Source organism: Thunnus maccoyii, chromosome 9 (assembly GCF_910596095.1).
Source record: "Thunnus maccoyii chromosome 9, fThuMac1.1, whole genome shotgun sequence".
NCBI classification, from domain to species: Eukaryota; Metazoa; Chordata; class Actinopteri; order Scombriformes; family Scombridae; genus Thunnus; species Thunnus maccoyii.
This window is the reverse complement of record NC_056541.1, coordinates 11,308,422-11,333,095: the sequence shown is the minus strand read 5'-3', so window position 1 is coordinate 11,333,095 and position 24,674 is coordinate 11,308,422. Positions and strand designations below refer to the sequence as shown.

The following is a 24,674-nucleotide window of genomic DNA, read 5'->3' as shown; positions in this document are numbered from 1 at the left end:
AAACGATCGCTAAAGGTTACGTTTCTTACTTATTGTGGGTCACTTACACCTACACTTCATGGTCTTATTTACCTTGATTACACATTGAAGGTTCACCCAGACTGCAATAAAGTCTTGCATCTCTAGAATACCAAACCACTTACCTAAGGCCATGTCTTCTTTTCTGTGTATTTTACGTACAAATCAAATGATTTAGCTACTGCAGAACTTTGGAGTCAGACTACCTCTCTGTTGCATATTATAGCAATCGCTATTTTTTGAAAATTTGTTTTACTCCTACAGTATTACAGCCTAATTTTTTATTACTACCCATATAGCCTATGAGCTATGAAGGTTTTAAAGTAATCCACCAGCAAAAAACAAACAAACCCAAAAATGTAATTTCAAGCACATATTTCAGGTGCAGGTGCTGAGTCCAAAATAATTGTAGATACTCACAACACTGTAAGGTGCTCCCTTAAAAATATTCTTCATTATTACATTCAGAATCCCTCTCTATGCCTCTATACCTGGTGAAGAGACGGTCTAAGCTCAAAGTGTTGTACTCTTTCTGAACGTAATGAAGACAAATATTTTTAAGGGAGTATTTTACTGCGTTTCTAGTCTTTAAGAAACAGAAAGTATCTACAAATGTAGATTTCAACCAGCTTGATGGGCCAACAAATTAGCCCTCAAAGATGCTGCTGAAATGCTTCCCCTGTGAAGCAGCTGCAGGATGTTTAATTTACTTTAAAATTACTGCTCCAAAAAAGTATGATTAACAAAAACGAATTGAAAAACGAGGCTCCAGTTTGCTGAATAAATATAGGACCAGGGACGTATTAGTCTATTAGTATACCGTAGAAAAAATGCAAACGACAGCAGCTCCTACTTTTGGCAACAAACATAGCTACAGAACTACTTTCAGCAACTTAACTTTAACTTTGTGGTCTGACCGTGACATTAACACACGTCAGCTCAGGTCTACTCAGAAGACAGCAGCACGGATAAAGAAGGTGTTAACCATCCAGTGGAAACATGGTGATAATGCACGCAGCAGTTTCCGAATTAAACAGTGAAGCACATTTTCTACAAGAACACATGGATGATGTGGACCATCACAGATGGAGTCTATCAAGTAAAATTTTTCCACGTTGGGAAACTCATCACTTTCTATTTGTTCTACATTGAACTTGTTCAGTATAATTCACGTTTACATTTAGTAAACAATTCATGACATCATGAACAAGGTTACTACAGTGAAGGTTAAATAGCCTGTCCATATCATCTAGACGCCAATCTTTTTCAATGATCAGGAAGTATTATCTTTAAACATCTTGTTTAGAAGTCTAGATTAAGTCCTGGTTTCTGTTTTACTCTTTAACCGATTCCTCTGGTTCTCTCGGGGATCAGGTCAACAAATGTGTCTTCAGTAGAGAGCTCCATTGGTGAGATGTCATGATCCGACTCTTCATGAGCATCTGGAGAAGAAAAAAAGATGACACATGTCTTGTCTTGTATTTTACAAGGAGTATCTTAGCATATTGATTTTCTTACACAGAAAAGGAGACTTGCCTTTTTTCAGGATACGATAGAGGACCCACAGTGGAGGAGCCAGAGACACAAGCTCGAGTAATTTCAAAATGTAAATTTTGACTGTGTAGTGGTCACCAGAGTCCACTATGAGGAGAAAAGACAGATAGCATACACAATTAACGACAGCAATTTTGTAAATTTGAGTGTTGACCAGTCATTAGTGTGTACACTTAAAAAATATTAGTTTCCAGTAACTTAAATGATGGCAATCAATTATTTGTTGTTATTGTTGTTTTTCATTAATTCTGGTTTAACTGGTCTCTATGCCATCTTCAAGTTCCCACTGTGGATGCCCATGCCTATTCACAGAGATAATAATGGTTATTGTCATTATTGGTAAATATATTAGTTATCTTTTTTGATTGATCAAAGAAGATAAGGTATGGTTCCCAGAACCAAAAAAACCCTAGTTTAAAAACCCGAAACATTTCCATTATAATGACATGAAAATCTGGGCATTAAAATATTTGGCATTTCAGTCAGGACTACTTTAGTCAAAAGAAACCTTTTATTGCCATTTGTAGTTATATTTGGTGGCATGTCTCTGTTCTAGGAGCCCCCTGCCCTTCCATGTGCCTACATGGAAAGCCTAAGGCAGGGAGAGCAGCAGGAAAGACCCCAAGTACAGAACAGAGCAGGCAACAATGACAACAGAAATTACATTGTTTAAGTTAGACACAGCATGAAAGGAGGAGTTGGGGTGGAGGCAGGTTGCAAGTGGTTTGCAGAGGAAGCAGCAAGGGTAGGCAGACTGAAGCAGCTTTAAATAAGGCGCCCTGTGTGAGATTTGCCAATTGAATGCGTAGCAGGGAATCAGCTGAGCCATCAGCTGATGTAGCTAGGTTTTTGAGCTGAGCTTAACTTTGTGGCCTGCCTGAACTAACGCTATGCTCAATTTTTGTTTGATAGTAAAAATGATTAATTTAATATTACAATTTTGCAGTAACAAAGTAAACTGAAGGGGCAAAGTTCACAGCACATAGACTTAAGTCCTTCCTACCTGTTTTGACCTGTACAGTTGTAGGGTCACTTTGAAGGATGATTTTTCCACCAGTGACATTATCAGGACGAATGACAAATGCAGAAATCTCAATGAAGTACTCAGTGGCTGAAGTTAGGTTGGAGATGTTGATGTTCATGAATGCAGGGCCATCGGTGTAGGGGTAAAGGAGCGAATCGCACATGTTACTGCATATAGTCACGTTGTAACTGTGTGATGTCATCTGCATAAACGCAGAGACGTTCCAGCTAAGAATCACGTGATCAGAGCCCACCGAGTCCACCGTCACTGGATGTGGGGCAACTGGACCTGGTAGTGACGATGAGAATAAACAAATCAGAGAAAAGGTTTAGTTTGGTCACACACCTCTAGCCCAATTCACAAAGAAACAAAAATTACTGTTTGGTGTTCACACGGACTTATTACCAACAAACTGAGAGGGGAAAACATGTGTCCACATGGACAGACTGGTAACTTATTTACAGACAGTTTTTGTGCATCATGGGTGATACGACCCAAGTTTATTCCTATGATTGACAGCAAATCATGCTGTGCCTTACTACACTTTATTGTCTTCTCTGTTGGTCACAAAGAGTTAATAGTGAAATTGGTGAACATCTTTAGTCAAAACTGCAAGTGGAACTCATCTATAATATACAAAAAATGGGGAAAACTACATGTTTTGTATCATAATACTATGGTTTACAAGGATACAGTTGGTGATTTTCTATATTTTTCTTATTGTCAACAAATCTCATATGCAGAGCCAAACCAACAAAGAATTGATCCTACGTGTGTATCCAAAGCCTGATATATCTTACTCCTCTGTGCCTTTGCCACAATGATTATGGTCACAGTAGTTGGTTTAGAAAAAGGCTCCAAAGACTAATAACAGCTGTGAAAGGTTTCAACTAGTATGCCCGAGACAAACTCCACCCAAGCCTACCTCTAAAATAATTATCTGTAAAGATTCAATGAAAATTGACATTTAACTAATACATGATGGAAAATTTGTCAGTTGAGCTGAATGGTAACTAAACTTTTGTGAAAGTGCAAGTCAACATTTCTGCTCAGATCAGCAGGAAGCTGTTGGCTTGTGGTTTCTGTGCCTTACACAGACACTCTACATCCTTGACCGTTACTGTGAAGTCTTGGAAATGTTAAAAATAACTCAACAACATACTTAACTTAGCAACGCAAACAAAAATTAACTTAGCAACGCAAACAAAAATTATCCAATAGTTTGCTGATGTTCTGGTTGGTGACCATATATGGATTTTGAAATGTAAGATGCTTTATGACCAATGATATAAAAGTGGAGGCCAGAGAGATCTCAGGGTTTTTTGCTTTTTAGGCTTTTAGCTCTGGCGGCCCTTTTTGCCTTTTGGCATTTTGCCCTTTATTGCTCTTTTTTGCCTCAGAGGCCTTTTTCCACACTGCTGATTGTCATGGGAGACATGAATATCCATACTGACAAAACCCAAGCAGCTGACTTCTTGTCACCTCTGTCCTCATTTGACCTCACACAGGTCTCCACCTTTCCCACACACAAAGCGGGCAATACTCTTGATCTGATTTTGACTGAGACCACTTTCCCATTCTGGTAAGTGGTCTCAGACTTTTGGACCCTACTGTATGTGCTAGAAGCTCTGGTAGGACAAGTAGAACAAGTCATTACGACATATTCAAAAGAGCCTTATTGTCATTGTGTCTGACAACAAAATAGTATATTATTGTTACGTCTGTTATATTTAGCACATGTTTTAACCATCCTACCACAGAAGTCCTAAATAAAATAGGTAATTGAGCATTACAATACAGATGTACGTACGCATGTGTAGATGTGTATGAAAGTATATATACAGTATGTGTATAGGTATCCATATAATGTGTATGTTTTTTATGTGAGAATCATACTCTACATGTGCAGGCAATGAAAATAAATCTTCCCCCGTGAAAATAAAGACTATCTATTATATTAGTGGTTTACAGATATGACCACAATGAAAAGGTTTTTTTTTACATTTTAATACAACAATGAGGCATCACTCACCCTGACAGACAAACATATGCGGCTCATCACAGTAGCGTGCCAGCAGCTTCTTGTCTGTCTCCAGCATTGCCTCCAAACTTGCACAGCGGCCTTCAAAGTTTTTCCTGTACCAGTGCTCATAAGTCAGGTCTTCCTCATCCACCCACTTCCAGCCACTAAAGATGCTCTGACGCTGCAGACCGAGCCAAAAACTGTCTCTCTTTGCAGCAGTGGCATTGAGGAGTGTGAAGTACTGCTCCTCTTTGCTCAGGACAGCCAGGTCCACATAATGCCTCTGACAGAAGTCCTGGGCTATGAACCAGGATACAGATCTCTGGACCAGGAAGTTCTGAGACAGGGCCTGACCCACCCTCAAGCCATGGCACACCACTATAATGGGGAGAAAAGATGACCTATTAACAGCTTATACACTGTAACGAGTTTTACTAACTGTGTATCTCGTTCTCTCTTTAATTAAGACTGAAAGTTATGTCAGTAACTGTATTTGTCGGCTGGTTTTCATGTCACATTGTGGATACATTTTTACATCTGCAGAAAAAAATCACGCATACAGTAAAAACAAGAACCTGTATCACAGCAGGTGGCATTGTGTTTTTCTCTGTAAGTGTTCTTGTTATTATACCAGATTCTTGAGGAAAAATAGGCCTGTAAATGTGCAATTGGCAGCAATAATCTGACAGGAAGGCTTTGACATGAAAAATAAACAATACATAACTGTCAGCTGTTGCTGACTAGTGATTGTACTAGTTTCCTCAAAATAATGAAATTCAATGAGAAGTTACATCAGACTTATGCAAAATCAAAACTTGACTAAAGGTAAATAATAATTTGGCAACAGTTACCCAGGACAGCCAGTCGCTGCAGAATCTGCGTCTCATAGGCAAACATAGAATCTGTGTTTTCTTCCTGGAAAGTGAGATTTGTGTTCTTATTCCATTTCCATCCATACATTTAACCATACGCTTTCCAAAGTCTTGCTGACCGTGCATATTTTTTAGCCACCCAACGAGTCCTTTCTCTCCCTCGTCTCCTTCTGCTTGCTCACCTGCACCGGACGTTTATAAACTCGGTTCACACTGTGGGGTGATGCAAGAGGTGTAGGAGATGGGAGTGGCCATGCAGCTTAACTGCTCACCTGTTTCAGGATATTTTCATGTAAAAAAAAATGTGTCAACTCATTCATGTTACTCCTGAAACTTACATGTATAAGCATTTCCATCTCTCACAATGAATCTGGTTTCCCAAAATATTTCTCTAATGTTACTATGGAAGTGTAATTATATATTCTATGTCTTTACTTTCTGATTATCGTAGTGAGCAGAAAGCAACAGATTGCGTATTTTGACATCTGAACTGGTTGAACTTCCTTACTGTAACTGAACACCAGGAGAAAAGTCTTCAGCTTTTATAGGAGGTGCTAAATATACTGTTATCTAGCTCCACCTTGCAGTCTATTTTTAGAGCTAGTTATCTGGATAGTGCCAGGCTCAATGTACTTTGTGACTTTTGTTGTTTTAATCTGATAATAGGTTGCTAGATCGATCCACAGTTTCTAGTTATACAGGAATATCAAGAGCACAAATACAAGGACATCATTGTATTTGTGGTTCCTGAGACAAATACTGGTTTAGATGCCAAAGAGAAGAGTTATAAGTATCAGGTTATGAGTTGAGTATCAGGTATCAGGTTATGAGGTTATCTCTCAAATCAGTGCGTTAAGGTCTGAAAAATGAACTCTAGATTTGCAAACACCACCTGTGAAGGATAGTTAGACAACAAACAGCAACAGTAGCGACACCTACTTTTCTTTAGGAGTTTATCCTTTCCTGATGTGCAGTGTTTCTGAGTATGTGTTCTTTGATAATTAAACTCTCTTCATCCTGTGATGGTAATCAAGGTGGAAGCAGTTCAGTTTGTGAAGCAGAACCTGGGCCACAGCAAGTGCTGGCCATCTCATAAGATGCTGTCAAGGTTTTCTTTTCTGTCGTGATTTCCTTTTTTTGGTTTGTTTTGTAAATTGTCACTGTGTATTCATTCTTGGTAATTTCCTGCTAGTTGCTAACTTTATCAATCTGACGTTTGGTGCTGAGCAGGTAGTATACAGTTGGTATATCAGAGCTATTTAGCGGAAAAGCGCTGCCTGCTGCGGCCAAAAAACAAGATTAATGAGAATGGTGAACCAAAACAGTAAAGCTGGGGGTCATAAAAATGAAACATATGTGCTGAAAGACACTAAAAAAGCATCATACAGCTGAGATACTGCAAAGAAAAGAGGTTATCTTACAGTTACTAGTACTATTCAGAAGTAGACACAATGAAGCCAGGGATGACAGCTAACTTTCAGTTTGGTTTCCATAAATTACTGTGAACTCATGGTAGCCCGCAAGATCCAATAAAACTCACCAGCCTTTGGACTTTGGAGTCTAAAGTCAGCATTTTAGCCAGACTACTGTGCGGGCTCTACAGTATCTCATAAGCTACTACTGAGCTTTTGAAACAAGTTGGAGGGAAGATGCATCTTATAATTTCATGTTTTTTTTTTTCTTTTCTGTTTTATTGATTTGTTGTCTAGAACGTTATGTTTTGCACCACATAACCACCGTATCTGATCATTGGTCTGTATCTTGATGAAGTGTTGCAGTGACAAAGTCTCAACCTCTCATGTTGCACCACCTCTACTACACCAAAGTGTCTCTGAACATGTTACCCATAAGACATGTCACCTCAGATGGGTGGTCTTGCGTTTTTATTTCTACTTGCTCAAAGGAAGTCCTCACCACAGATACCTTTTCCACAAATTGTTCTCTCAAAGTGTTGTTCACATACTTGCGTGAGAAATCTTTCAACACACAGGTCCTGTCAGCTCTGTCACCACCTGTTTAACAGCCCCCAACAAACGAACTCTACTTATCTTTTAAATAAATTGGGTCTCACTTTGCTTGTGGAAAGTAACAAAAACATACAATAAATAAATACAACAGTCCAGAGAATTTGTGTAATTGTTGCCATATAGCAGTGTTTATTGGGTTACATATCTCAGGAGGATATCTTTAATGTGCAGACAATGGACAAACATGACATACATCATTATCACAAACAGATTAAATAAATACAAATGTGCAGTACTTGATTTCATAGTGACCTCTGCTAAAATTAATAGCTTCACAAAAAAAAATTGCATTAAAATATTATTCTGAGAATACACACAACCTCCCTGAAGATTCTCCTTTAAATGTTGATTGTGAGTCATCTGAGCTAAGAAAGACACTTCTCCAGTATCGAAGTATAACTGAGGTGCACTGCTGTCACACAAAATCTGCTTGTGAGTGTCTCAGCGAAACCTACGTCATAAAAAAGAACATATGTGTAGAATTTTAATGATGTTTTAATGTCATTTTACCTTTAATAGCAGGAAAACCATCAAATTGTGGTGCATGCACTATCTTGATATGACATCTTGATATGACGCTTTCTATGATAAGATGGTTTGACTGTGTGGTTAGTTTGCACTATGTGACAGGAAATGTGTTTGCTCTACACAGTGGCATTTCCAAGAAAGCAAACCTGGCCAGATGCCAACAATGTTCTGAGATAGAAGTTACATGTCCCAGATGTGAACGCACTGGTCCGCTCCAGCAGAGAAAATCTGAGTACCATCAGGATTTAAGGCCAAGTGTAGGACTCGATGTGAATGACCTGAAAAACAACAACGGCATTATTAACTTTTACATTCAAATATCTTTTTTTCCCACACAAAACAGACAAATGTCTTGCTGTCTTCACTACCGAAATACTGTAGTATTATTGAGTAATAAAGCAGTATTAAACTTCATATTGAGCAGTGATAAACACCTGTTTTTGTCTGATAGCTTTTGTGTCATATACATGTCAGAGTTTGTGTCACATCAAAAAGCACAGAGCGACACTAACCAGCATGCAAATCACACATTCACTGAACAGTAAATCATGAACAAATAGGAACGGCTTACAAATTGAGAGAGAGTCTCAAAGACTTTAACATTTAACATAGAGTTTTAAGGGTGTTTGAGGAGCAATATAGCTCAGCCATTTAAGTAGATAAATCACCAGCCTGGTTATGGTGTGCTTTAACGGCTGTTTGGAGAAACAACTGGCGAGATTAAAACTGTGGATGTCATCTTCCTGTGCCAAAGACAGAAAAATAGCACCAGAAAAATTGCTAAGAGAATGGTAACAAGCATGGAGGCACACAATGGAGCTACTATACTGTACAGGTTGTTGGAAGACTTACAGAAATAACAACTCTCAAATCTGCATATTTCTTCGATCGATGTGAAAAGCATTAAGTTAACTGCTCCAACATCCCCTACTGCAGCTTCTGTGTCATCTAAAAATGACGTTCATGACGTTGGTGGGACAGAAACTACTGACTGATTAGGTGAAAATGACCCCCCCCCCTTACCAAGCAAGAGGCGGTGGCCAAGATGAGTACGATATCAGACTGAAAAATGATGTGAAAGTGGTCCATTCAGTCTGATTTTCAGGCTAAAAATCACCTCCAGAGTAACTGCATTTTGTGAGTAAATGAATAAAACAACTGCTGAACATTTGAAATAATAAATGTCTTTTAAAATGCTTTTAAAGGATATTTAAACAACCTTTGTCACGCGCAGGTTTGAAGTCTTTCTTTGCCCACAATACCTCAGGAAATGTGACACTTCATATCCAGTGTTGTGGCTTCAAAGTTTCACATTGACTGGAGGCCCAGGACTCGAATGAGTCAGTACAAAATGGTGAATAAATATTTCAATGATAGATGACTGAACTGCAGCAATCACCAACTGTCACGCAGTTGCCGTTATATTACTATTACTCAGCACATATCATGATGCAATACTATACATTTATTCCTATAAGGTTGTTATGAATGTGTTAAACAGACACTGTTGAGGGCTGTAGTTATAAACTATATTTCAGGTTCTCTCACCAGTGAGATGGTAGCTTGAGCTGAGTGAGGGAAACTCCCAGTCCCAGCAGATGACGTGGTGATGGGGCAGGCCATGACCTGTGACCAGGCGTCTCTTCTTATCTGCCCACCGTAGAGAACAGATCTGCAATAGGAGTAATTGCACTGTTAAGTCAGCGGTGTTGTCTTTAATGTAAAAGCAATTAATTCACAGTTAAAATACTTTTTGAGTCTCAAGCACCTGAGAGTTTGTGTCAACAGAAGTAACACAAGTCCCTGATCGTGTGTCCCAGACTCTCAGCTCTCTATCTTTACATCCCCCTCCTGTAGCGATCATCTTTCTCTGCCATGGACACCAACCCATAGCCTGAACATACACACAGTGAATGCACAAGCACACATACAACTGTCAGTAGATTGTTTGGTTGTTAAAGAAAACATCCGTGATTAAGTTGCAGGATCAACTAACAGCAGTTGTCAAACCTCAGAATAACAGTAGCTAAACCATAAATGTACCAACCAGCAGCATGCAACTCATGTTAGCATGAGCTAAAAGTATCACCATCAAGTCATACAACACAATGCACAGTGGTTTACAATATATGAATGTGTCTATCATAAAAAATGCTTCACATGTCATCATCTGTGAATGATGCAGTCAGACAAGTAACACAAATCAGTGACAAGAGTCATACAGTGCTGATGGTGTTTCATGGTTTTTACTATTATTTGCACTATTAAACCAATCACAGTGATCAAATTCACAACCCCTCCATGCATGATAAAGGTTGTTTTAGACATGCTTTAGACAAGCAGCACAATCCCCAAATTAAAGGATATATAACATGCTTTTTTGTGATTATCTGTCATTTATATACTGTTATGATGTTGGATGTCTATGTTAAACTTAATCACAGTTCCAAAACTAGAGGTGAATTAAAAAAATTCTCCCAAAAGCTGAACGCTCCATTTGTGAAGTTCCCTCTACTTCCACATCGAACTGGCGTCAGATTGTTCACTCATGCCCACAAACGGCCATCCGTTCTGTAGCCTTTGTTGCTAAGGTTGTTCCATGGGTTGTTTGTGTTGTCCACTCTCATATTTCGGATCAGATTTGGGCTTGAAGCTTATGAGTTTGAGTCTGCCGAGAGGCAGCTTCCCAAAGCTAACCAGTCAGAATAGAGTGGGCTCATCAGGAGGGCGGCTTTAAAGAGAAAGGAGCTAAAACGGCTTGTTTCAGACAAAGGTTGAACTGAGGGGCTGCATAAATGGCCGGTGTAAGATAAATAAGGAATTTTTGGAACAGTAAGTCATGCAAAGATATTCCAGTCAAGCCACATAATAAAAATATAGACCTGGATATGTACATATTATATCCTCTTTAAAACATGTAAATGGCCCCACACCATAGTAGTGGGTGGCATTTTCCTTCATTATGATGAACATGGACACTGTAATTTAATTTGAGGTAGCCAACATACACATACATTCCTACTCACAATACTTAAGATTTTTTCCACCTGTAAAGCATTTTGTAGCTTATATTTTGTGCTGCACTGTTTAAATAATGTTTCCTTGCATGTACGTTCGGGCACCAAATGCGTATATTAGGTTTTCCAAAACTACAGTGTTCAGCTGTTTAAGTAAAAAATTAAACTATATATGCAGTATGTGAAGATTAACAAATGGGCTTATTGCTGAAAAGAGTCAGAAAATAAAGGATAACATGAAGTAACAGAGAATAAAGCCTGCATTATATTCAAAAACACAGTACTGCTTTCATTTAAAGTCCCATCATGAAGCAAACACTGACCTTAACAGCACTGGGCTGTTTCATTGTGGTGATTGGTTGATGTGACCCTGCGATGTCACTATCCCATATACGGAGGAGGCCGTCTGTGGAGCCGCTGCCCAGCCACTCATTACCTGGCGACCACTGCAGGCTGCAGAGGCCCTCCTGCTGGACGGCCGCACCTACCAGAGCTGCTGGAGCTCGAGGGTCATGGTGATGGATATGTCCCAGCACGGAGCCGCTGTCAAATAGTGGAAAAATTATCCTTCCCTTTTTATACCACTTACATTTCCTTTTGATGAAGAATTAAACAGATATTGATGTGAATGAAGTTTCTAGAGTTGAGAATGATACTGAAAATTCTTTCACTTTCGCTATAGTATATGGACAACACACACACACCAGTACCTGCTGAATAACTGCTGTTTCCAGGAAAGAGCTCTAACCACAGACAAGTGTGATGGCAGACACCTCATATTCTGCTTGTGTTCAACATCCCACAACTAAAGAGTCAAAGGGAGACAGAGACACCACAAACCGTCATCGTTCTGACTCAACTATGCACAGGCCCCCATACCACAGTTTCCACCCTCTACCAGCTCATTTACGCTAATCTCTAAAGCATTTACCCATATCTCCCCTCGCCTGGTGCCAATACAGAGAGCTCGGCCATCTCTGCTCCAGCACAGAGACGAGATAGATGATAGAGTCTGACGGCACGGTCGTCCTGGTTGCGGACTCGGGTCAAAATGTCCCACTAGAGCATGAGTTTCTGAATTCCAAAGGTAAACAGAAGAGCCCAGGGCTAATGCAATCATACCATTACAACTGCAGTCGAGAAGGTTAGAGTCTGAAAGGGAAGAGATGAGTAAGGACTAGAGGATACTACGTCAGATGAACCAAGTATTGACTGACAATTTGATACTGAATATTTCCAAGACTCAGAAACTGTATAGTGATGCTGGCTTTCTCTAGTATGTTCAATATATGGTACAAAAGGAATACATAGACTTTTTGGGAAATACACTTCTTCTTTAGAAGTCATGTGCAGCAAGTGTGACCATTTGGGGTACACATAGGTTTTTCTTGTTGTTCCAGGATGATATTTGGTCAAAGTCAATGTAAAGCTTGTACACCTATTGATGCTTGGAATTAATTCATACATGCTTGGTCCTACAGTGGGTAAGAAACATTATGTCTATCTGCTTTTATCTCTTCAAAATGCTACTGCTTCTGCAGAAGGGAGAACATGTAAACACACAAACACAAAAAAAGATTGAGGAGTATAATCTGAATGACAGATGTGTCATGTTTGCCGCTTAAAGGCTGGCAATATTCTTTATTTTTATTATTGTAAACAAATCCCATGAATGAATTGATCTTTCTTACAAATATTGTCTCTATAGCCAAAGGCTGATGTAGCTCACTGTTGTACAAAAACTATTAAAAAACACATCAGTGAGCTACAGCGTTGCACTGGGTGACATGTGCCTTCATTACAATGAACATGAACTCTGGAGTTTGTTTTGAATTGATCCTACATACACCTACTACTGCTGTAAATGCCCCCCCCCCTCCCCCCATCCAACAAACACACCAAAATGCTAAAATCTATAGTGTATAGCTTTTTTTTAGGAAATTACTGAGCCTTTTTTAATGAAAGTATATATTTATGCCCCCTTTCTAAAGATTTACTGCTTCAGTAAGCAGAACAGGCCTCGTCCTGAGCAATTAGCAGGGTGGGTGATTTGAAAAGTATTGAGATATGGTCTAACACATTAGTGGTTTTGGTCTTTTCATGCAGTTTCTTGACCATAGAAAGAATCACACCAGCTTTAACCTTTAAAAACAGAAATAGAGAAAATAAGATGTATTTGAGAGTATTATGCAGGATGTGCATCTTCTCTTACAGTAGTCGTTCAGCAGCGATGGCGCTGCCAACTTCATCACTGACTTCCCTTGCAGACTCACTGAGGCTTTGTTCAGAGGGGCAAACGGCTGCAGATCACTTCTTATGTCATCATCAGAGCCTGCAATGGACAAATATGATATGATAAACATCAAAATACAGCTACATAAATACATACAGGCAGTTTCACATCCAAAGCAATACATCTTTGTTCTACCAATTTCTATGCGTTCACACTTCAAAAATGAAAGCTCTTTGTTGTGTCATTTGAAAACCAACACAAATACAGAGTTGCAGCAAACACCCACGTTAAACTGTATTAGACACTCTGTCAGCTAAGTGGGCTTCATTACAGAGAAGTAATGGTTACTGGTCATCTGTCTGCTGCACTGAATCCAGGAGAGACACACACACCTCAGAAGACATAAAGGCTGAATAAAGCTGAAACCCTGAGCTGTGTATTGTTGTATTGTCGTAATGTAGAAGCCAGAACCCTTGACATTGTAAAGCACTCTTGGAATTCAATAAGTTATGTGATAATGTGTCTCAGAAAAAGAGTTGTCCTTTGGTGTCTTGGTTACAAAGACTTTGAAGGTCAGTAGGAAATGTTTAATCAAACTTACATATCTTCTGGTGTTCAAATGTCATATTCTTTGTACAAAATGTCTCCATGCTTCAATAAACTTTACAGGATGTTGCTCAGAAACATTTGTGTGTAAGCCATTCGTACTCATTTCCTGATATGACATAATATGGTAAAAGATCATCAATCATGTGTCTGTGTGTGTGTGTCTTAAGTATGTAGTGAAAAAACAGTCAAGCTGTACCAGTCTGTTGTGCAATTCCATGTCTTTGTAGTGCCGCTGTCCACACCCATCCCTGCAACAAAATAAATCATTTCCTTCTATTTAAGTCTTTTGTATGACGTGTACATTAATTCTTCAAACTCAGACATCTAATATGGAGATCTCATGACAGGTTCAATAGTCCTTTGTGCAAGATTTTTATCATGATTTTGTGACATAATGAAACTCATTAGGTAATATCTGGTATTATCCTCATTGTGCAGATATTTTTTTTTTTACCTTACATTATCTTATAACATTTCATATTTCACCTCAAGTGGTCTTGCATTAGGAAACTACAGACTAAAAACACATACATACTTTTCTCTGCTATTATCTTTAACTGAAACTTCCAGAAACAAAAAAACCTTAAGAAACCATATCCTGTGTAGTGTCTTTGATTTTCTCTTTTGTCACTCCTCTGCCCTCTTTTCTTGTGAGGCAGTTGACACAACAATTAAACTACAGTGACAAAGGAACAAACAAACCTGTTCTGGAGCATTTTCTGTGACGGGCCGTCCCCTGGCAGGGATGATGAGCGGTGTGTTCGGTGGTGTCACAGCGCTGCGGTGGGACCCGCCTCCCCCCAGTGTTGCCTCTGATGAAGCCCGATCATAACACAGAAAACATAACATTGGTCTCCATCACATCAGTCTACTGTCTCTGTGCGGAGAATCAGAAGCGATGATGAGAAATAATGAAGGTGAGAGGGTTTTGTGGCTTTGAATCTCAGGGGAATATGTTGCCTTGAGTTATTTAGTAATGCAGTACATGTAATAATGCTATATATTCTAAAAACAAAAAAACAAGAACTCATAGACTGACTGAGTGGATTTTGGGGTCTATGCTGATACTAACTACTGACAATTCTGATCATAATACATCTTCTACCTTTACCTTTTGTACATATAAGTGCATATATTTTAGCAGTAATCTCACAAAATTGGTCAATTAATAGCTGTGACAAAGATACATACTGAAATCAAGGTTGAACCATAAATGTGTTACTATATGTGCAGTCTGCTCAGCTGTGATATGCAACACTGACAATTTAGGTGTTGCAAGGTGCTGTCCACGTGGAGTTTGAAGTTCACACCTTGTGCTTGCTGCCATCCACACAGTTGACCTTGAGCACGTTTTGTACTCTACTGCATTTTTTCATATCGTAAAGACCAAAACCTCCCACCACAAGAACAGTTTCTTCATTCTTCTTGCAGCTGCAGCTGGCCTCATTCTCAAGGCCCGCATCTCACAAGGCACGCTACATTTAAGCAATTCTGTATTTATTATTTGTACATTTGCACATTGAACGTTTGCATATTCTCAGTCAATATATGTGCATTCCCTTCTCTTCATTTTAAACTCTAACAGCTCTTTTCAGGTTAGAATATATTTTACAATATATACTTTAGTGTAAGAGAATTACACTAAAGTATATTACTTGTGGTACTTGTTTTTTCTCTTATCTTGTATTTTTTTCAGTTGTTATGCACCACAACACCAAGGCAAATTCCTTGTATGTGCAAACCTACTTGGCAATAAATCTCATTCTGATGTCAACTGGGAAAATTATATGATGTAAAAGATTTATCCTGTGAAAAGGCCTCTTATATATTGGTGGGGCACTAGTTAAAGATCCCTTCCAGACATGTATTAAGACTTACAGTATAAAAATGCTCTGTTTGGAACAATAATGTGCATCTGATATGGTTTTTCCACAAAAAAAATGTAATTACGATTTTAAAATCATGAAAATGGCATCTGTTCCTTCTCCCTCATTAAAAATCCAGAACCTATAAATATGCAAATGTTGTTCATTTCAAAAGTTTAACTACTGGACACAAGATGTCTCCTACTTCACTGTAAAGTCCATTATCAGTGTTGTGTATTGGAAAAGGATTGGCTTCCATACTAGTTGTAATGTCACAAATTCTGCTCGAAGGCCCACCCCTTAAAGTCAGATTTTCAGTGAGCACAGAGAAACTTTTCCTCTTCAGCAGATGAATATAGAAACAGCCTTTAAGTGTCAAATTCTGCACACACATCATTATGCACAGTGAAGCTTAAACATCCAACTGTAAGAACAAAAAGAAAAACACATGTTTGAGTGGAGGGGGACAAAATAAATATTCCTTTATGCCACCTAAAATAATAATGAAGTTGAACTAAAGATGCCTAAATACTTCTGGGGCCTTCATTTAAAGTGAGATGGTGAAAAACTGGTCTTTATGCATATAGTACAACTTTGTCAAAGAATAAAATTTGTACTTGCATGCAGCGCTGAATTAAATGTGATTATTTTCTATATATTTTCTTCTCTGTACTCCTCAAAAATAGCAATCATTTAAAGGTGCTGTGTTTAGGATGTAGTGGCATCTAGTGGTGAGGTTGCAGATTGCAGCCAACTGATAACCTCTTTCCCTCACTCCTCGCCTTTCAAGCGTGTAGGAGAACCTATGATGGCCGCAAAACTTGTGAAAGGACCTGTTCCCTATGTAGATATAAAGGGTTCATTTTAAAGTAACAAAAACACAACAATTCACATTTTCTGGTGATTACACACTAATTAAAACTTATTTATGAATATTATTTTTCATTTCTGCCAAATCCTTTCTGCTAGATGCCACCAAATTCTACACACTGCACCTTTAAAGTGACCACAAAGCTGAGTTTGGGTAATTTCTTGGTTTACTGATCACATCTGATCACAGGAGTGTGAGATCAGTATCACAGACTATTTTCCTCCATGTTGTGGTTTGTTCTGAAAACAGTAGGATACCTTTGTTTCCCTCTAGTCCTCTCTGTGCTGGTTCATAGGGTCTCTGTGGAGAGTCCAGCTCCAGTCTCTGGCAGACAGCATCAAACTCAAAGCCTGGTTCACACTGCCGCCCAGTGGACAGAGGTGTACTGGCAGCAGGAACCTCACTGCTGCTCCTCTGGATGATCCGCCTCCTGAACCGTTTGTATGACGCATGATGTGCATCCGTTTGTCCCTGAGAAGACAAAAAAAACCCAAAAAATCAATGAATCAAACTATAAAAAAACAAAAATAATATTATCAATCTAAATAGTATCAAAACACTGGAAACTGACACGATCTTCAGACTTCAGACCTCATAACTTCAGTTTTCATTGGTGTCAAGCAACTACATAAAGAACACAACTTTCAAAACAAGACTGTAAAGACCTCTAAGTGTTTTGGTTTTTTTGTTTGTGTCTTAAATAACACAAAGCATCAAAGAAAATAATATTCTTATTGTGGAATTTTCATCTATACTTAGTCTAAGATTTGACCATTATAGTTTCTCCCCAAATGGTCTTTGTATGCTTTAAGGTAGGAGTCAAGAGGGTTGATATCTTATCTGAAGATATCATGTCATATTGTACATTCATGCTGCCACCAGCGCATTTTTAACCCTTGTGTTTGGTTGACATTAGTGAATAATAATAGGGGAGAACAGAGTTAAAAGTAATACAGAACAAAGTAACACAGCGATTTTCTCTGAGCACATACAAGTTTTTGAATGAGAAGTTGTGTTAATTGTTTCATGTGTCATAATCATGATCATTTGACAGATTATTTAGTACTTTAACACATCCTGAAGTCTTCCATGTCAGAGTTTTTCAGCGTAGAAGCAAGTCAGGTTTAACTGTCAGGAGTCATCGTTGTGTTTATTTCGTCCCTCTACATTTACAATGAGCGTTTCTTCACATAGTATTAAGTGGTAACTTTTTCATTTGCCACAATCTAGACTTGCACATTTGATGAATTACAGATATGAAAGCATTAATATCACTCTAAATAAGAAAATACTATATTTCATGATTTATTTCTTATGGCTTCACATGAACAAATGTATATATTCCTTATGTTTGCCAATGACAAAGAAATGAATATTATCCTACAGTGACCCCAGAGTGGGCAAACTCCCCGTTAGACCTCTCTATTAACAAACTGTTAAACAAAAAAAAAACTCCAATAGCACAAACCCAAACAGACTACAGTGTTTGGTGGCTTCTAGGGTGTTTCAGACTGGTGTTTACTTGTTACTGAGAGGTTACCATGATGGTCAGGGTGGTTGCCACTGGTTGACTTTTGTATTTGAATTTCTCCAGACCTCTGTGAGCTTTAGAGAAATGTCATCTGGTTTAATGAGATTAGTGAGGCCTACAAGTTTCCAAATGCAAATGCCAATATAATAATAGTAATAATATATGACCACACATTTTTATTTTTGTAGGGATGCACTAATTTTTGATGGCATCAATCTCTTTTTTCTATGGTGAATGTGCTTATATTGTCTGTCCCTTTGGACAAAAGCATGACAAATAGATTTCATATAATGTGATATGACTAAAATTGAGTGATCATTAATATTACATTGATCTAGGAAAGTCCTCAGCTTTAGTTTGCTTTCATACTGAGTGCTTTCTCACTTTATATTTGACTGGAAATTTTACCCAAAAGACACAACACGCAGCAACAGAAAGCACATTGTCACATTTATGTGGGACTAGTTTGTTTGCTTTTTGGTTACATGTAAAATGGAATTGGAAAGCTATATTTTAGGGGGGAATGGCTTTAATAGTGACGAAAGCTTTACTGATTACGCTTTTTGATTTCACTTTTGCTTGTGTGCACATCTGTACTGTTTTTCCTTAGGGGTCGTGTCTAGATGGTAACACTACCCCGATTTGCGAAACTCTCGCGTAATTTGTGGGCGTTATTCCTTCAATGTGCAATGTATTTGTTATTGTACAAAATAATTATGTTTTATGATGTGACAATGCTGTGGTTAAAAGTCTGATTATGTTTAGGCACAAAAAACACTTGGTTAGAGTTCAGGAAAGATCATGGTTTGGGTTAAAAATGATCACTCTCGCGAGATCTTTCGCAAAACTAGGGTTACTATCTAGACACGACCCTCCTCCGGTCCGCCGGTCCTTCCCCTAAGACTCTTGGTAGGAACCCCCGCCCGCTCCGGCCACGGTTCGTTCTTCCCCCTCCAAGATGGAGGCCTTAGGGGGCTACCCTGCCAAGTCCTCCAACCCAAAAGCGAAAAGGTTAACGGTTCTGTTGAGCATGACAGTCGGTGTTGGGTGTCTGTTCCTCCTGCAGACTCAGCTGTTGAAGCCGAGAAAACCGAAGGATTTTTATTCTTTCGATGTCAAAGACGCGAAGGGGAGGACGGTTTCTCTGGAGAAGTACCGAGGAAAAGTAGGTCCACATCATCAGCAATAATTTCTGAGTCTGAGAGGAAATCTGTACAAACTTTAACTAAGTTATCCAGTGTCGGTTAAAGGCGCTTTTCGGTGCAAAATATGTGTTTCTTGGAGCATTCAAAATGATTATATATACAGTATAAACTATGTTGTTTTGCATCTTCACAGGCTTCTCTGGTTGTAAACGTGGCGAGTCACAGCGAGCAGACGGAGACGAGCTACAGGTCTCTGCAGGAGCTGCACCGAGAGCTGGGCACCTCTCATTTTAACGTCCTGGCCTTCCCCTGCGGCCAGTTCGGAGACACAGAGACCGGTACCAGCCGGGATATTGAGGCTTTCGCTAAGTCCACCTATGGTGTCACCTTCCCCTTCTTCAGCAAAATCAAAATAATGGGCTCAGAGGCTAACCCTGCCTTCAAGTTCCTCACAGGTATACTCACACATCTGTCTGCAGTACACCATGTTTTACAACAAAATATGGCTGTAAAGATATCTGAATGGAAATTACACCATGACTGTTATGTAAATCTATATCTGTATTTAATTGAGTGACAGTTTTGACTCCAGCATTGATTGATAAACTACAATCTGGACCTAACTTTGACTGAACCATATCTTTCCTAATAGGGCTGCAACTGATGTTATTTTTATGATCAAGTAATCTCTCAAATGATGAATCAACAATTTTTTTAGCCTATAAAATGTCTGCTTACTTACCCTGACCTGGGGCTAATAGCTGTTTATGATGAGTAAGTCTTGCAAATGTTTTATATTTCACTCATGAAGCTAAAGCTTCACCACAAAAGATAACTGTCACTGTCCCAAACAAAATACAACACAACACTCAATAGACCTGTGTAATTAGGCCTGCAACTTATGATGACAATTGATTTTATTCATTATCAATTTATCTGCCGATTCATCTTTGCATGCCTATTTGGTCTGTAGAATGTTAGAAAATAATGGAAAATGGCTGTTATAATTTTCCAGAGACAAAGATGACATCTTCAAATGTCTTGTTTTGTCTGATCAATAGTCTAAAACCAAAAAGTTTTCAGTTTAGTGTCATTTTTGTAAACAAAACGTTGAAACTAGTCAATTTTTGGCATTTTTGCTTTAAAAAATGACTAAACCAATGAATTGATTATGAAAATAGTTGCCAATTAATCGACTAATCGTTGTAGCTCTAAACATAATCATGCTTCTCTGGAGAAAGAGCAGCTTCTGTCTGGACTGTGTAGCTAAACTTAGATGTGTAAAAGTTGACTTCTTTATCTGAGGACATGCACCTGAAAGAACACCTGCAGAAAAAAAAAAGTTGATTCTGAGGTCACTTGGATGTAAGATCTGGTGATGATTTATACACACTGAATGGACTTTATTGACTAGTATGATTTTTGTGTAGTTCTTGCACCCAATCAGGGTTTAAATTTAGGTTTATACCTGTTAATAATGCAAAATTATACCATATTTTAGTGTGACATCAATGTCAATGACTGAACTGTCACAAAGAACACCATCTATAATATGGTAGCTATCACTTTAATATCTCTGGGTAGGACATTGTTGGCATTATTACAGATCAATGACGTCTTTATGATCGTATTGGATTATTGGACGATGTACAATATCTGTATTTCCAAATATAATTACAAATACCATATTAGAAGATTTTATCTTAATGGTCCACTCCTACTAAAGAGTAGCAAAATCGGTAGTTAATTGTATAACAAAGATGCAAGTCATGACTTAGAGATACCCTCCAGATTATTATCTTGTTAATATCCATAAAATGATATGTACTCCTTCTCCCTCATTAAAAGTTAAAAGTATTTTAATGAATGTATGTCAACATGTTATTTTTCAGATTCTGTGAAGAAAATTCCAAAGTGGAACTTCTGGAAGTTTCTTGTGAACCCGGAGGGGAAAGTGGTCCGATTCTGGCGAGCTGACGAGCCCATGGAGAGCGTCCGCCAAGAGGTCTCGGCGCTGGTGCGAGAAATCATCCTAAAGAAACGGGTGGAGCTATGATGTAGCTTATTGATAGATACTGAACACACTGTGTCTGTCTTTCCTGTGCTTTGACAGCCAGGAATAACAGGACTCTGACTGAACTGTTCTCTACAGCGAGTGTGGTTGGGTGATGGATGAAAGGATCCACTAGTTTTAGCCCACAAAAGCAATGGAAGTCATGTGAGGATAGTCAGAAAGTGTGTTTGCGTTTGTGAGAGTGTGTGTGTAAGGTTATAAGGACCATCCCGTGGTTAATAATGACAATCATGATGAACATTCCTGTTAATGACCACTCCTGCCACTCAAGGATTGTTTAGCCATTGAAGTGTTGGATGCTTAGTTTGGCCTTTGTGTCCTTCTGTACCATCTATTCCAACTGTTTACATTAAAATGTTTGTATGGCATTCTGTATAACATAGTTGATTTTTATTATCTGACATAATATATAACAGTTATTTAAAGGACAGGTTCATAATTTTTCAAGTCTGAGGGACAAGTGATGAGGGACAAAATCCACAAGTCTCCTTCTGTGCAAAAATGTATTTAAAATTTTATCTGAAGCTAATACGAAGCTTCAGCCATCCAAATGAGTCAAATCAAGTAGATGTCTTTCAGTGTTACAGTCTTTTTAGTGCCAAAGTTTTGTTACTAAACTTCCACCACAGCTCAACAGGGAAACACTGTCCAAGGAAATAAAAAGAGGGAATTTGATACTAAAAAGACTGTAAATGTGACAGATATCCACTTGATTTGACTAACTCAGACTGCTGAAGCCTCAGATAAACTTTTAACATTAAAAGCACATTTGAAGGGGATCTTTTAATAGCCAGTATGAACAGGAGGAATGATTACAGCGGGCAAAACCTCTTTCAGTGTTTGTTTTTGCACCTTACTGTTGTTTTAAGAATCTTTTGTTCCTCTCAGTATGAACATGTAAAAAAGTGACGAATGGTCGCCAAAAACTGTTTCTTTGATCACATGTACAACAGGAGCTCTGAAACCCAGCCTGCTGTTTTTAATTGCTAGAAGTGAATGCTAATTGCAGATATCCCCCGCGTCGCTGGTGAGGATTAGATGGACAGTTGGAGGGCAGCAGCAGGTAAGCTGGCACACAAAGAATCAACCAGCTAACAAGACACTGCCTTCCAGCCGCCCACAATGAGAGCTGGGAAAAAAGATGTCTCCTTTTGTGATATCAGGAGGAGATAATTTCTCTAAATTGTTCTATTTTAGGGGATCCTGCTCTTTTTGACACTGGAAGCTCAGACAGACTTGAAAATACGCATAAAAGACCAGGACCCAGTTGCACCAACTGTTCGTAGCTTAGTAGTAGCTTAGCCTAATTAATAACATAAATGTTAAGTGAAGATTTACACATCAGTAAATTAAAACCAATTTCAAAACACAAAGAAGTTCTTATGTAGACATTAGTTGTTGCAAAATATTTACCTACCTACTAACAGTCAGGTGTAACTGTTGCGTTAGCTAGCTAAATGTACCAACTGACAAAGTTAACATTAGCTTGCTAATATCTGACCCGTTTAGATTGAAGAGTAAAAGAGGTAATATGGAACATGGATGACATATCTGACCTCACATTTTTACATCACATTAAACAGAAAAAACACAATATACCCCAAATTAAAAAATCTTATGCCAGTAACGTTACACTAGCTAAATGACCAAATAACATTGGTTAGGTTAGCATAATCGGATATTTCCCTCTCACTGTAAACTGCATGAATACTACTAATTTTAAAACAGACACATTTCCAGGTATGCAGATATAAATGTGACTGGAAGTTAAGTTTATTTTCTCTTTTGGTCCCTAAAACTGATTTTTTGATGCTATCTGTTTCTACATGGTTGCTTCTGATTGGATGGAGATGTTTCCTAGCAACTGTTGTATTCATTACTAAAATGTTTGCTGGAGACATTTCTGAAGTTTTAATGGTGCAACCTGATCAGTAGTTTGAAACTAGCTAGTTGTTACAAAGAACTTTACATACAAATTTTGCAATGCATTAACGAACAGTTGGTGCAACCCCGTCCAGATGCCTAAATTGGACAGTCTCTACTTCAAAATAACCTTTTGATTCACTGACATTTTCTCACCGAGTAGTGATTCATAAGTTCAGTTCAATGTAACTGTTAAGGTAGCAGAGCAGTGTGAGCTGGCTCAGGTAACGTCAGCTAACATTACACTGCCTCCCAACCAGTCACAACTCATAGGCTTATATGCAAATGCATGGATTTGACTATGTTGAACTCAGTGTTTATCATTGTGCTAAATGTAGGATTTCATCTTTTCCACAGCTACATTCATTTTCCTACCAACTTTATTCCACTCATGACTTTTTCTCTTTATAAATGAATGAAAACGTAATATGTGGCCGGATCTGCAGTCGTTGCATTTGAAGTCAGTTGGTCGCAGCAGTGAGGAGTGTAGCTGACAGCTGTCAATCAGATAACACAGCCAGCAGCAATACACTGCCACACTGTCACCACCAGCTCACAGGCTGGAGGGGAAAGGATGCAGCCGCCAAGATTTGCCTGAAAGTCAATTTTGTGATGCAGTTTTATTTCCCTTCTTACCTTGAACGAGCAGTGTCTCCTCTTTCCTACAAAATCTCTCAGCATTCTCCTCATATTGTCCTGAACATGAAAACAATCAAAGACGTTAGTTAAGATGATGCTCATCATTATCAAGAATACCTTTCTCTGCTTTTAAATAATTATTCAGCAAGTTGGGGATTATTCTGTTAATATTATAATGAGCAGCAGTTGTTATTTTATCAACCTGTAGCACTAAAACTGTATTTTTTGCCATATGCTGTTGTTAAAGTGTTATACCAAAGAGACACAGACATGTGTTTAGAGTTTGAAGTGGTTGCCTGGTAGCAGCAGCAACAGCAACAGGCCATACAGTACATGACAGTAGGAAAGCTACCTGTTAGGCTGTTTTATAATATTATTTAAAAAAAGAAAGAAACGCTCACCCACTCATTTGAATCACCACCTGTGAATTTCAGTCGCATCTTCAGTTTCCTTTACTTCAGAAAAACACCGTTGTTCTTCCCTCTCAGTCAGGTTGAGGAGGCTGACAGTCATGCCTGGTGCACCTGTTGATCCTCTCCTGACCGGGCTCTGCTCCTAAATACTCTCCCCGGGCGGACGGTGGAGCGGGAAGTAACATCCTCTTCTCTGCCATTGGCGGTCAGGTAGAGGGTTTTTTTTTTTTTTTAATTTTTATCAAGCACTCCTGTTCTGGGATTCCCTCCGCGTCCTGGTTTCTAGGCACAGTAAAAAAAAAAAGAGC

At 38.7% G+C, this 24,674-nt stretch overlaps 2 protein-coding genes across 3 annotated transcripts; one reads left to right on the top strand and one right to left on the bottom strand.

Annotated features, from left to right (window-relative positions):
* Nucleotides 1–7,637: 7,637 nt before the first annotated feature.
* Nucleotides 7,638–24,572, bottom strand: LOC121904718 (cell division cycle protein 20 homolog B-like). Of its 2 annotated transcripts, none has more exons than XM_042422596.1 (12): nt 24,355–24,572; nt 23,951–24,010; nt 16,899–17,112; nt 14,608–14,717; nt 14,102–14,153; nt 13,276–13,395; nt 11,995–12,215; nt 11,774–11,868; nt 11,387–11,606; nt 9,815–9,940; nt 9,595–9,718; nt 7,638–8,324 (listed from the first exon to the last, which is right to left on the bottom strand). In XM_042422596.1, the coding sequence occupies exons 1-12, from the start codon at nt 24,391–24,393 to the stop codon at nt 8,227–8,229; spliced, it is 1,479 nt and encodes a 492-aa protein (XP_042278530.1). In that variant the 5' UTR covers nt 24,394–24,572; the 3' UTR covers nt 7,638–8,226. The 2 variants fall into 2 exon arrangements, with proteins under 2 accessions (XP_042278530.1, XP_042278531.1); XM_042422597.1 differs by having other exon boundaries at nt 24,359–24,572.
* gpx8 (glutathione peroxidase 8 (putative)) lies at nt 19,022–21,769 on the top strand. The gene is made up of 3 exons (XM_042422598.1): nt 19,022–19,337; nt 19,511–19,772; nt 21,210–21,769. Exons 1-3 carry the CDS (start codon nt 19,131–19,133, stop codon nt 21,371–21,373), a joined length of 633 nt encoding a protein of 210 aa, XP_042278532.1. The 5' UTR covers nt 19,022–19,130; the 3' UTR covers nt 21,374–21,769.
* Nucleotides 24,573–24,674: the final 102 nt, after the last annotated feature.

What these genes read in the sequence shown, in the direction of transcription:
- gpx8 (XM_042422598.1), top strand. Translation starts at nt 19,131, where the DNA reads ATGGAGGCCTTAGGGGGCTACCCTGCCAAGTCCTCCAACCCAAAAGCG. An exon ending in TGGAGAAGTACCGAGGAAAA is followed by an intron (nt 19,338 to 19,510) that starts GTAGGTCCACAT and finishes GCATCTTCACAG; the next exon opens with GCTTCTCTGGTTGTAAACGT. An exon ending in TGCCTTCAAGTTCCTCACAG is followed by an intron (nt 19,773 to 21,209) that starts GTATACTCACAC and finishes GTTATTTTTCAG; the next exon opens with ATTCTGTGAAGAAAATTCCA.
- LOC121904718 (XM_042422596.1), bottom strand. Translation starts at nt 24,393, where the DNA reads ATGCGACTGAAATTCACAGGTGGTGATTCAAATGAGTGG. An exon ending in AGGACTAGAGGGAAACAAAG is followed by an intron (nt 14,718 to 16,898) that starts GTATCCTACTGT and finishes GGGCTTCATCAG; the next exon opens with AGGCAACACTGGGGGGAGGC. An exon ending in CTCAAGCTACCATCTCACTG is followed by an intron (nt 8,325 to 9,594) that starts GTGAGAGAACCT and finishes GTTGTTTTTCAG; the next exon opens with GTCATTCACATCGAGTCCTA.